The sequence below is a fragment of the Parasteatoda tepidariorum genome, chromosome 6 (genome assembly GCF_982258835.1).
Source record: "Parasteatoda tepidariorum strain Cologne lab strain chromosome 6, Ptep-v5.0, whole genome shotgun sequence".
Taxonomy (NCBI): domain Eukaryota; kingdom Metazoa; phylum Arthropoda; class Arachnida; order Araneae; family Theridiidae; genus Parasteatoda; species Parasteatoda tepidariorum.
Genome location: NC_141760.1, coordinates 12,326,410 through 12,339,488, shown reverse-complemented (window position 1 = coordinate 12,339,488; position 13,079 = coordinate 12,326,410). Strand labels below are relative to the sequence as shown.

At 27.8% G+C, this 13,079-nt stretch overlaps 1 protein-coding gene across 4 annotated transcripts in view; it reads left to right on the top strand.

Annotated features, from left to right (window-relative positions):
* Positions 1-13,079, top strand: part of LOC107441660 (unconventional myosin-Ie) — a 153,934-nt gene that overhangs the window by 105,910 nt on the left and 34,945 nt on the right. For all 4 annotated transcript variants that reach the window (XM_087165420.1, XM_087165421.1, XM_087165419.1 and 1 more), the window contains exons 6-11: positions 1,365-1,454; positions 1,587-1,664; positions 4,973-5,057; positions 5,841-5,944; positions 7,952-8,084; positions 11,534-11,730. In XM_087165420.1, the coding sequence (XP_087021546.1) occupies positions 1,365-1,454; positions 1,587-1,664; positions 4,973-5,057; positions 5,841-5,944; positions 7,952-8,084; positions 11,534-11,730 (687 nt within the window). The remainder of the gene's footprint in view (positions 1-1,364; positions 1,455-1,586; positions 1,665-4,972; positions 5,058-5,840; positions 5,945-7,951; positions 8,085-11,533; positions 11,731-13,079) is intronic.

Genomic DNA, 13,079 nt, shown 5'->3' with positions numbered 1-13,079 from the left:
TTGTAAGTTGATGCATTTTGCCTGCATTAAAATGGCGAATCTCAAGATCCTTCAGATAAAGAACATTAAAACAGACACGTTAAAAAAAAAAATTTAAATTATCGATTTTTTTTTAATCTGATGAATCTCAAGATACCATCACTTTAAATGGTTTGTAACCTATTTTAATCTTGACTACAGCGCCATCTGTGAAGCAAAGTTGATGCGTTTTAGCTGCATTAAAATGGCAAATTTCAAATTCATCAGATTAAGAACATAAAAATAGACATGTATAAATAAAAAAAATATTGATTTTTTATACTTTTTTCAATCTTATAGATCTCAAGATACCTTCATTTTAAACAGTTTCTCCCTATTTTAATCTTGATAATTATTTAGACGCTTAACTAGAATCATCATACAGCGCCATCTGTAAAGCAAAGGGCATGAGCCTCGAAAAATGTTACTTTTTTCTGGAAAATCCAAATTTGCAATGAAAAAATGGGGGTTCATATTTAAGATTTCAAAGTTACCTCTATCATATCCTTAGAGAATGGGGATGAAGGATCGAGTTTGGTATCATTGGATCGCTTTTGAAAACCAATGTGACTATTTTTTTTTTCAATCTGATGTATATTTCTCGAGTTATTTAACCATTTTCAAACTTTTTTTGCATCCTGTATAACTCAGGTCCTCATATTTTCAAAATTCACATTATAAAGATCTGCTACTTTATTACAAATCCTATTATAATTTTTTTTTTTTTTTTTTTGTAGTTTTAGTGTTTTGCACCAAGGGCTTACCTTTTTCATGTAAACGTAGGTTCCTCAGTAATATCTTTATTTTCTGTCAACTTCAAATTATATCACCATTTATTCAATTAAGCTAGATTGCATAATCTTGTAATGTTTATAGGTGATTGCGGTCAGTTCTAGGCTCTTGTGATATTAACTCTGCTCACAACTCTCTATATAGTGGCATCTCCATGGTTCATGCTAGATTTTACATCCTTGTTTGCTAAAGATACAACATAATATATTTTAATTTAGAAGTTTAAGCGCTGCATCCACAGCTCCTCTCTATTTAATATCTAATCTAATGAAAATTCTCAATGGGTTATTAAAAGTATTGATGGATTCAAATAAAACAGTATGGAAGCAATGTTCAGTTAATATTCAGTCTTGGTTGTTATGTATGCTTAATAAACTAAGGTGACCCTTTTCATATTCTTTTAAAACTGATTTAAAAGATTTGCATTTGTAATAATTGAATAATTAAGTGTTAAGTCAATATTTTGATCTGATTTCATTACATTTATAAACAAATTTTTTATAAAAAAAAACTGTTAAAATGAAATTAAGCTATTAACTTTGATTCCTTTTCAGAAAATTAAAGAAATAATTTTAGAGTCTAACCCTTTATTAGAAGCTTTTGGAAATGCAAAAACTGTCCGTAATAACAACTCATCTCGCTTTGTAAGTATATATGTTTTCCTTAAACACACATTATATTTTGTTAGAAATTCTATGTTTGATTAACATATTAAACTGCATATATAATGTTAATCTGTAGTTTTATCAGTACTTAATTTTGATTTCTATTTGTAGGGAAAATACATTGAAATCCAATTTAGCAGAGGAGGTGAACCAGAAGGGGGTAAAGTTTCTAATTTCCTACTCGAAAAAGTGAGTCATTTTCTAGCCTATTGTTATTTCTTGTGGCTAAAATTTAGTATTCTGTTATTAAATTCGAGAAAAGACATAATTTTATTTTTCTAAAGTTTTTATATTAAATGTATCTGTTTTCTTACTTAATATTTGTAATTTATGATTTCATTGTATGATCAGAATTGTTTATAACTGTGTTCTTATTAACTTAGCAATTAGTTAAAATATTTATAATGTTAATTCAAATATTTATAACGTATTGTTGAAAACTTATCATAAAAATAATATATATATATATATGTATTCATTTAATTTGTTACTGACAGATAAAATCATTTTAATTATATAGCAAAAATGTTCAAACTTATTTCTTTATTTTTGTAAGTGCAGTCGACGCTCGATATAACTACCCCTGTGGTTCAAAGAAAGAAAAATGTTTTTATATAAACTCGCTATATGTGAGTACTCAAAACTATAGAAAATATTTACACATAAATACTGGACTTACTTTGACAAAATCCCCACCCAATCCAGTAAAACCACTTTTTTCAAAATTTAGCTCTATTCTAAGCATATGGTGAAGCGTATTAGGAGCAGTTTTTAGCCATATTTACTTAGTAACATATGCCCGAAGAACTGCAAATTCTAAGAAAAATTAAAATCAACAAGGAGTATGAATAATATTTGTTCAATGTTAAAAATAAACTACCTATTACAACACTTTATGAAAAGAGTGAAGATAGTTTTCATTCAAGAAAAAATGTGAATAATGAATTTATTGAAACCTTTGAAAAAAATTGACAATGGCTATGAATGCATACAAGTAACTCAGATTTTCTTGTAAGGATTCAATATATAATTCTAATTCTCAATAATGAAAGTGGCCTATATTTTTTGCCAAGCACCATCTACAGTAAAATCGGTGGTCCTGTCACTCTTTCTTCATTCATGCAAAATGTGCCTGTAATTGAATGGTAGCATCAAAAGAAAGATTGATCCAAAACATTTTCTGGAAACTTTTTCTATTCGTTGTCAATGGGAAAATTTTTGTTTTGAGAGCTCAAAAATATTTAGCGCCATCTCTGAAGTATTGTTCTTAGACTTAGAGGTTGGGCAGCTCTGACGAGCAGGGCACATCGACCAGAGGTCTATTGTACGCGAACCCTAGTCGTGATTAGCAAGAAAGCCCTATAGCTGAAATAAAGTTCAGCAAGCACCTTACAGGAACATCTTGCAGTTCCCAGGCATTGACGCAATGCTGCCCTAGATGCGCAAATCTTTGAGCAGAATAGACATCACAATCACAAAGTATGTGTCGTGATGTCTCTTCTTCTAGATGACATCACCGACAAAGAGAATTGGATTCTATTCCCATAATGTTTAGGTGTCTCCTGAGGATACAGTGACCACTAAGAAGACCTATGATCTTCCTTATACTGTTTTTATTAAGCTTTAAGAGCTCCTTTTGACGTACACTAGGACAGTCTCGATTCAGCTCCTTAGCTTGTCTCTGACCGTCAGCAGCGCGCCATTGCTCATGGGCAAGTATTGTTCTTAGAATTAAAAAGAAATTTTGGGCTCTATATTGCATATCTGAAAACTCTACTGGATTTTCTAGAAGAGTACTACATTTTGCCAGTTTCTCCTGGTCTACTGGTTTAATTGAAATTCTCCTGGTTTTTGTACATTTTAGAAAATTCCCTAAATTTGAGTTATTTTCCTGAAAAAGTCCCTATTGTTGTAGAATTTCTGCTTGCTTGAATATTTAAATAGCTATTACTTATACATAATGAAGCAAACCTGATTTTTAGAAATCAATTCAAAACTTTTTTCTAAAATGTTCAGTTTTTTTTTCTTTAATTCAGAACTCTCTTTTAAAATTAATTAAGAAAATCTTTTAACTATTTTTGATGAATTAAATGTCTATTAATATTCGAAATTATCATAAACATAATACACAACATTTCAAGTATGTTTAGTGTCAATCATAACTGGAAAATATTGCTGTTTTTCCGTTTTGATGGATAAAAGTCCTTAAAATTCCCTTTGTGTAACATTTTAGTACATTATGCAACAGTTATCATGAAATTTATATTATTTGGTAAAATCTACTGGATTTTTTTTTCTTATATAAGTTGGCAGCTATGATATTAGAATCAAGTGCCCAGTCAGGACATTCTAATGGGCATTAAAATAACACCACATGTATAAAATATGAAATTAAATGGATACTTCCTAGATTTTTTAGTACATATTAATTTCATTAATGCTGCCAGAGGCCTCAAAATGGCAAACTATTTGAAAACACAATGGAAGAAAAAAGGAAGGATATGGAAATATTAAATTTGCTTCGTTTAGTTATTTGTTTGTATTCTCAACAAGCTTCAGATTTTTTACTTAAGTTCACTAACAGATAGCACTGATGTCTTAAAAAACAGTAAATCAATGTTTTCAGTAAATGAATCGCATGTTCGACCACAATAAATTAAATATTTCTGCGGGTATCAGTTAATTTTTTTCCTTAGACTGCTACCTAGTAGCGTTTTTAAAAAGTGCTTAAAGGTACTTATTTTCACTTTTTTTTTAAAGCCCTTAAAGGTGCTTTTTTCATTGGGTATTTTTAAAAAGTGCTTAATTTTCCCTTTTTCAAAATGAGATTTTTCCTTTACTATGTTGATTTTCACTTCGAATTATGCAAAAAGACACAGTTCACATTGTTCTATTCAGTGTTTTCACGATTAATTCAACCCCAATCAATTTCGCCGTATTGTCATTCCGTAGCATACCAAAACGTCATTCGTTTTACGTAATTCAAAATTTCATGTTTTTTGACAATTGTCAAAAACAATGACAAAAGTTGCTTTTTTGGATATGATGGTTAAAACTGTCAAATGTCAAAAATTTTCCAACCCTGCCTAAGTATGATATTTCTTTAAAGTGCTTAAAAATATTTTTTGAGTTCTTGAAAAGTGCTTAAAAGGTGCTTATTTTTTGTTGAATAATTTGGCTACGCACACTGCTATAGTTTCTGCTAAATGTTGGTAGTTTTGAAAACATTGTTTTATTGTTTTTCCTTAGGTTGCAGTGCTATTTATAATTGAAATTTGTGTCTAATTTTAAAAGTTAATCGGAATAAATCTGCTAGTTTTCTAAAAAGAGTGCAATAAACTATACATTTCTATGTCTTTTTTTTTTTCCAATTTATTTTTTAAATCCTGTTTCATTTTTTTCACACCTAGTATGGCTATCTAATAAATATGATATTGATTTATTTTATATTAAGATGAATGTGCTGCTATACTTTCTTATTTCCTATTTATTTTCAGTCTCGAGTCGTGAATCAAAATCCCAATGAGAGAAATTTTCATATCTTTTATCAACTTTGTTCTGGTGTCACGTCAGATATGCAGCGTGAGTTCTTCTTTTTGTTAGCAATTAAAGTTTACACTTTTGTATCCATGTATTATATTTGTACTAAATTCCTATATTTGTTAACATTAACTCATATCCTTATATTTAAATTTTAAATTGAAAGAATTATGCTTTTGGACTTTATATAATCAAAAATTAAGTTACCACAGTACATTCAAATAAAATCTATTAATAAACTTGACCAAATGATGATTTTGGCAGGTTGTCCTAAATATGTATACCCAGAACATGTATTCTAACTTAGTGCTATATAATTTCTGTAGTTTTAGTTCTGATTTCAGAGTTAGTTATAAGAAGCATTTTTAAAACTGCTGAAAAATCACATTCCTCTTTTTTAAATAGTTCTTTATTTTCTGTTACATATTTATCTTTTACTTATTTTTAATATTTGCAGGGTCTTAAACAAAATCCCTAAAAATTCTTGAATTTATTTATAAAATTGTTAACACCCTTGAAGTGTACATTGTTTTTTTATTTTTTTCTTCAAACTATTAATGTCTTTAAATTTTTTTATGTTTGGCTTGATGCTGAAGAATTGTTATTTACTGCTGCTGTAAGAAATGTTGATAAATTTGAGATTTTCTAAAAAAGTTTATTAATTGGCATCATTCATTCATTTATTTTTTGTTTTAAAATGTTTATAGTTTTTGTCATATATAAAAAATATTTCAGGCTATCTATTCAATTTTGTTATATAAAACTGTTCTTTTTATTAAAATTTATTCATTAAAACGAAATAAGCTGATTTTTTTTTCTTCACAGAGAATTTGGGTATAATGACTCCTGATTATTACTGGTATTTAAATCAGAGTGGCACATTTAAAGTGGAAGGAACAAATGATGCTCATGACTTTCAAGAAACATTGGTATGCTATTAATCATAGCTATGTTTATTGCTATAAAAATGTAGTAACTTTTTTTAAAAATTCATTGTAAAAAATTAACCGTGAAAACAATTTTGACCATGAATTGTTTACTGCAAACTTTACTGTGACTGTTTTCTGTAAATTGTTTTTCAATGTGAGACAATTTCTCCTTTTTTTTATCATATGTTATTATTTCAGTTTTTCTGGCTGCGAAACAATAACATGGAAAACATTTTCTTTATATAAAAACTGAACTCACCAAGCCTCATAATTTTTTCTCGATGTTTTCTTCATGATGATTTTTTTTATTTTTAACTGAGTAATAATTTTTTTCATGAGCTACATTTCTTCAGCAACAATTAAGCAAAACACATAAAATTTTATGCATATAAAGGACATTTTCTTAACCCTTTCGAGCCGACTGTCACATATATGTGACAGCAAGAAACGCGCTCACTTCCCGGCCGACACACCCGCGTGTCAGAGAGTTTTCTCGTTCACCCCCGACCGTCACTTATTTGTGCCAGCGTTTCGGAACGTTTTAAAAAATGAAATTTCTTCCAAAAGATGGCATTGTATGTCCATATGGTTTCAGATACATGTAGATTTGACCTTCTACTCAAGATGAAAGCACAGTCACGTGGTTTTTAGGGGAAGGAGAGGAGGGGGGGAATGTTTTATGAGGGCTCTTTAAATTAACACGTGATATTTATTTACAGTAATAAGGGAGTTTTTTTTATCTCTCGCTACTTTCGATTTTCGGATTAGTTTTTAGTGGATAATTAGATCTTGTAGGCTTGAATTTTTTTTCTTTTTTACCGTTAGAATGTCGAAGTGTCGAAAATTTTTAACTGATCTGGAAATAGAGGAAATTATGCAAAATATTTTAACTTATTAATATTTATATTACATTTAAACAAGAAATAACTTAAGTAAATAAAGTATCCATAGAAATATATATAAAGCATATGTCACTTAAATACTCTACAGAACAATATTAAACAACGCGCTGATATTTCGGCAATTTCATGGAATTAGGCTTAACATCAAAAAACCCTCCGGCCCTGGGGAGACACACGCTAGAGAGACTGCCGGCCACAGCGGTAAGCGCGCTTTCGCGCTTTGCGTCGCGAAAGGGTTAAAGCACATATTTCTTGCTTTTATTAAAGTTTTATCACAGTGAAAATTTCATAATTGTACTTGAATGAAGAGATCTGGATATAGTCATTTCTACCAGTTTTTTTCCAATAAAATTATGTTAGCTTTTAATATCATAGATTGTAAATATGTATTATTTACGTAAGAAAATTTTATCAATATCTTTAATTTAAGGAAATAAATAATTATCTAGATTTGGCAAAAAAATAACCTGTACTTAAATAGAAAACTTAATCTTTGAAGTACAGATCATGTGACCCAATAAAAAGAAATAAATGGTAAGCAATTTTACTCGTTAACAAGACTTAAACAATTCTAATAGGAAACAGTTTTTATTTCTCTTGTTTTAAGTTTTTTTGTTTTGAAAACTTTCAATATAAATGTTGAGGTTTGTATCATCAAATCTCATTCTAATTTTTTATTGTTGTTTTTCACATCAACTCAATTGTGAGCTTATAAAATAAAAATCTTTAGAGAGAAAGATTAATTGCTTTACAAAATTGAATAAATCTTCAATATTTTAAGTGGAAAAAAAAACAGAAAAAATTCTCGAAAAAAGTACTTGAACTCCAATTATTTTTCAACAAATTGAAATGTTGAAGAAAACTCTCGTTAAGTTTTTAAATTAAAAATGTTATGTAAATATTCTTTTGCCTTCAAATTATTTTTAATTTGAAAATGAATTTAGTTTTTTTTTTTTTAAATCTGATGCGGAATTTTTTTTTTTTTAAATATTATTAAAATGTTTGAAATTTGTGATTTTGTGAAATTTAAAATTTCACTGCTGTTTTTTATAAATAGAAAATATGTTCCCAAGAATATGTATTTATAGAATATGTGCATTTTTAGAAAGCTATGACAGTAATGGGTATGACTGATGATGAACAAATGAATGTGCTGCAGGCAGTTGCTGGTATTCTACATTTGGGAAATGTGACTTTCGTAGAAAATGGCAATTATGCTGCTGTGGAAGATGATCAGTGTAAGAATCTAACCGATTAATCTTAACTTCTCTTTCTATTACCCCCCACTATTTGTTTTAAAGTATTTCCCATTTCCTGATTCTTTCATTCTTAATCAAAATCGACTGACCCCTAGGCATTTTTTTGAAAAACCCATAATTTTACCTAAAACTTAAGTTTTTTTTTATTCGAAAAAACCTTGATAACAACCTCGAAAGTATACTAACTTGGAAAGAAAGTTGTTATTGAAATTACATTTTTGACAGTTGGTTTTTGATAATTTTCAACATCTTTATTATAAATTATAAGCCGCATTGGCTCAGTGGTTAAAGGCACTGAGCTATCTTCGATCCAAAGCAGTCCACCCAGCTTCAGATCGACGAGTACCTACTTGTCTGGAAAGTAAAGGCAACTTGTGCGCAATACTAACTATATTTTCATAGTTATGCTGTTTGTCACGAAATTGTGAATCCTTAATATCCATTAACCCCTGATCCACCATGGGCGGTTGCTGGATAGTCTCACGAGGTAAAGATTGTTTGTTACAGGTTTAGTATTTACAGGGTATCCGCGCACCTGGAAAGTCATGAATTTCGTTATTGAACAAAATTTGTCATGAAATGTCATGATTTTTACTATTTTTTTAAAAAAAATCATGGAAAGTCATGGATTTAGGTCTCTGAAAAATCTAATTTTTAAAATGGAATCTCCCTCCCCCCAATTTCATCCTGTTCCAAATATCTGAATTTCTAATAAAATCTCCACTCAGTCATATTTTATTTGAATATAAAATGATTTTATTATGTTCTTTAAAAATTATGGTGTTCTTTCAAAAAATGAAAGAAAAACTATCATTTCTAGAGCAAATTATCCTCTAAGCTCTCTTCTGTGATTTAAGAATTTTTATTATTATTTTTTTTTTAATTTTATCAATTTAAAATTCTAGTTGTAGCAAATCAGTTATTGGTGAATTTTTTTTATTCCGAAATGAGCAAAAAAATCAGGAGTATTTCTTTACTTTCTGATGAACAAGAAAAGTACCTTTAGAATATAATTGTGCAGAAAAATTTTTTTTTTGCTTTTGTATTTTTTTCAGCTATTTTATTGTTTCAACTTTTTCCTTACTCTTTTTTTTAAGTTTAAAATCTACAAATATGATGATGAAGAGTATAATAGTTTTGGTTATACCTATTTCGAATAATGTTATTATAATGCTTTTTTTAATTTATTGTTGCGTTTTTGTTGGAGAAAATAGCAATTTCGTTAAGTCATGAAAAATTCTTGAAATTAGTCAAAGAAACATTATGAAAAGTCATGAATTTGAAAATCTAAAATGTAGCAGATGCCCTGTATTTAAGAAATTGCTTGTTAACTGTAATAGTTATTTCAGGTACTTGAGTGACTTCAGGTTATTAAGTGATTAATATAATTACTGATTATTTGGCACAACTCATCTGATTCGTTGCAATGAGCAAATTTATTAACTGTGTTACTAATTAATTAACAAAAACAATACATGCTTAGGACTCAACCAAATAATACTTGCGAGAATTTGAATAATTTGGAAACAAGGGACTCACCCTTTCATTTCCAAAAGTAACCGTCTGGAGAAGCTGTTTAAAAAGCTAATGACGATGACCAAAATAAAAGCAGCAATTTATCTCAACGTTAAATTTATGAAGATAACGAAGCACTGTTTTAAGCAGAATCCAAGTGTACAATAATTAATATTTTAAATCTTGTACGATTATATTTAAATAACAAGGAATCAAGTAGAGTTGCTGTTGTTTTTTGTTTTTTTAATAATAAAAATATTTTTACCCTTTATATCATAGTGTAACCCAATGATTTGATCTGAACTAATAAAATTTAGAGTCTGGGTTAAGTTGCATAAAATATAGATTAAACAAATGAATTCATTTTAATTTAATTATTACACCTATTTTAAGTCTAAATTAATAAAAATGTAAATCTTTATGTTCCGACAATTTATAAAGTAATAATTCAATATTCAATAAATATATATAATCAAAATTATCAATTATATATTTGAGTTGCCTCTTATTTTAGTTACTTTTACCATTTACTGAATATGCAAAAATGCAATTATTTATTATTATTTCGCCCAATTATTTTTAGCTATAACACTTATTTTATAAATAACATCATTAGTTATTCTATCAAAACAATTATAATTCGAAACATCTGGGTTTATTATTTGGCATTTTTCTTTATAAAAATAAGCTAACATTTTCCCTTATCAAAAAAAGCATTGAGTATTACCCCGATCAGTGAGGACAATATCTAACTCCCCATTCATCCTTTGAATGATACATTTTAGTTTTCACGGAAAACACATTCTATAATTACTTAAAAAAAGGACAAATAACTGTCAAAATTATAATATCTCATAATGCGTAATCCTAACTATTTAAAAAAACATCTTTGAATTTATCTTGCCAGAATAATACATTATTTGAATGGTAATAAATCCTCTTAGTTTAACCAAATGCTGCAAAAAGGAAATTTAATTTAATTAAAATTTCAAAAAATAACAAAAAGAATAATTTTTGTGGATTAGAAAATGTTAGCAAAGAGAACCCTTTCTGTGTGAGAAAAACGGTTTGCTACCTATCCCAGTGATAATTTGAACAAAAAAAAGAGTTCAAATATTAATTCGCTAATCAAAAATGAAAATATAGACAACCAACAGATTACTACGGGCAATGAATTTTTAATGAAATTATTTGATTAGTTAAATCGAAAGGTATCGAAGTACCAGATGAATATTTCAAGACCCATAAAATTTTAAGTAAATAAAATATAAGTGGAAGCGTTAGAAAGAGAACTAAGGTGAATCATCTTTTATTTTTGATTTGAAAATAATATTTTTAAAACTTATAATAAAAAATGTGAATTGTTGAAGGAAATTATATCAGAATGATTTCCTTTTTACTTATAAATTATATAAATACTCATTATCAGGGCTGATTGTGCTCCGGAAAAAATCCCGATTTTCGGATTTTTCGCTAGCAGTGATCCGGAGATCAAATTTTCAAAGGTGGAACTTAAAAACACAGTTTATTTTATTTGTTTGTAAGGGAGAGCCAGATACTTTATAAGCTTATATTCATGATTAATATTCATTTTTTGTCAGTAAATAGTTATTATAATCATAAACTCAAGAAAGAAAGACATTTGTAAATTTGAATTACTTCTCCAGGTCATCATAGGTATGTAAAATTTTAAGTAAACTAAGAAATATTGAAAAAGAGGAAAAAAAACGTTTAAATTTTTTTCAATTTAATCTGTTTTTTTTTTTTGTTTTTTTTTTTAACTCAAGAAATTTTCCGGAATTTTGACTTGGGCTCACAATTACCCCTGCATTATAAATGTGTAAAAAAGCATTAATTGTTCTATTTTGATCATTTCAATAAATTAATCAAATCCTAATTATTATTTTCTTTAGTTTTAGGTTTTCCAGCTTATTTGTTTGGTATTGAAGCTGAGCTGATAAAATCAAAATTAACTAGTCGTGTCATGGACAGTAAATGGGGTGGACAATCAGAAACAATTCATATGCAACTCAACTTAGAACAAGCTGTTTACACAAGAGATGCCTGGGCTAAAGGATTATATACTCGCGTTTTTGATTACTTGGTCAAAGTGAGTTCATTATCTGTTTTGACATTTATTACATATTTTGTCAAATCTGTTCTTTTTTTAATTCTCTTTGAAAATTGTTATCATAACAATTTTTTAGTATCAGAAAAGTGTTTTGTTTTTTTTAATTCAGAAAAAAAAATTTTTTGCAATAATAACTCTGAAAAGGAAAAGTTTGAAGTCCTTTCATTTTCTACTGAATTTTTAATTATATGCAGAAAGTCATAATAATATGAAACTTGAGCATTTCTTATATACTTATTTAGGTAATCCACCTGAAAAGTCATTATTGTTCTTCCCCTTTTTCTCTTGCCATCAGGGGCAGAGAAGTTTAGCACAGTATTTTTCTTATGTCTAATTAAATAATGTATGTTTCGGAAGGGCTTGTCATCAACATTTCACGCTACAAAACAGCAATATATCTGGTTAATAATCAATCAAAAAAATTTCAGCCTTCCTGTGAGAGAAATAAAAAAATCCTTAGAGTAAAATTTTAAAAGCATTCAAAAAAAGTATAGATAATAATGATTCTATGAAATCTTCATTTCCATAAAATTAGAAAGAAAGGAATAAATTTTACTCTATTTTAAGCTTTTATACATTCATTGCCATCTTTCCAGAGAATGAATTTAAAAAAATTAGAAAGAAAGGAATAAATTTTACTCTATTTTAAGCTTTTATACATTCATTGCCATCTTTCCAGAGAATGAATTTAAAAAGTTCTTGTCTAAACATTTGATTAAAAAATTAAAAATGTTGAAACATATTTTATCAATTTAGAAAAATTTAAAAAAAAAAATGCTGAAGAATTTATTAAAATATTTAAAAGAAATCTCAGAAAATGAGTTAATTTGAGTTTGAGATGCCTAAAAGTTCAGCACCTTTTCCAACAAAAAAAAATTTGGTGCTACTTCTAATAGATATTTTTTGATGCTCAATCTTTATTCACTTTTATGTCATTAAATTTATATCTATGAAATTACATAACTACTTACTATCTAAAATTTCTTTTGCAAAAACTCATTTTCACACTTCTGAGAAAATATCGCACTGTCACAATCGAATATTTTTGTCTCCTATTTTAAAAAAATGACGTTTAACAATGGTGTGTCACCCATTATATCTCTTTATTGCTATTTACCTGAAACTTTTTTCACAGAATATGTTTCTTTTGTTTATTTTTTTAAAAAAACTACTTGTTTTATTTCATTGCAATAGCAAGTTTAATTGTTTTGTAATATATTTTATGTTAACATAAATAAGACAGAACTGAAAAATTAATAATACAATTTAAGTCATTAGGTACAAAAATGGGAAACACTTGACAAACATAAATCTAGAAATTTTAAGAT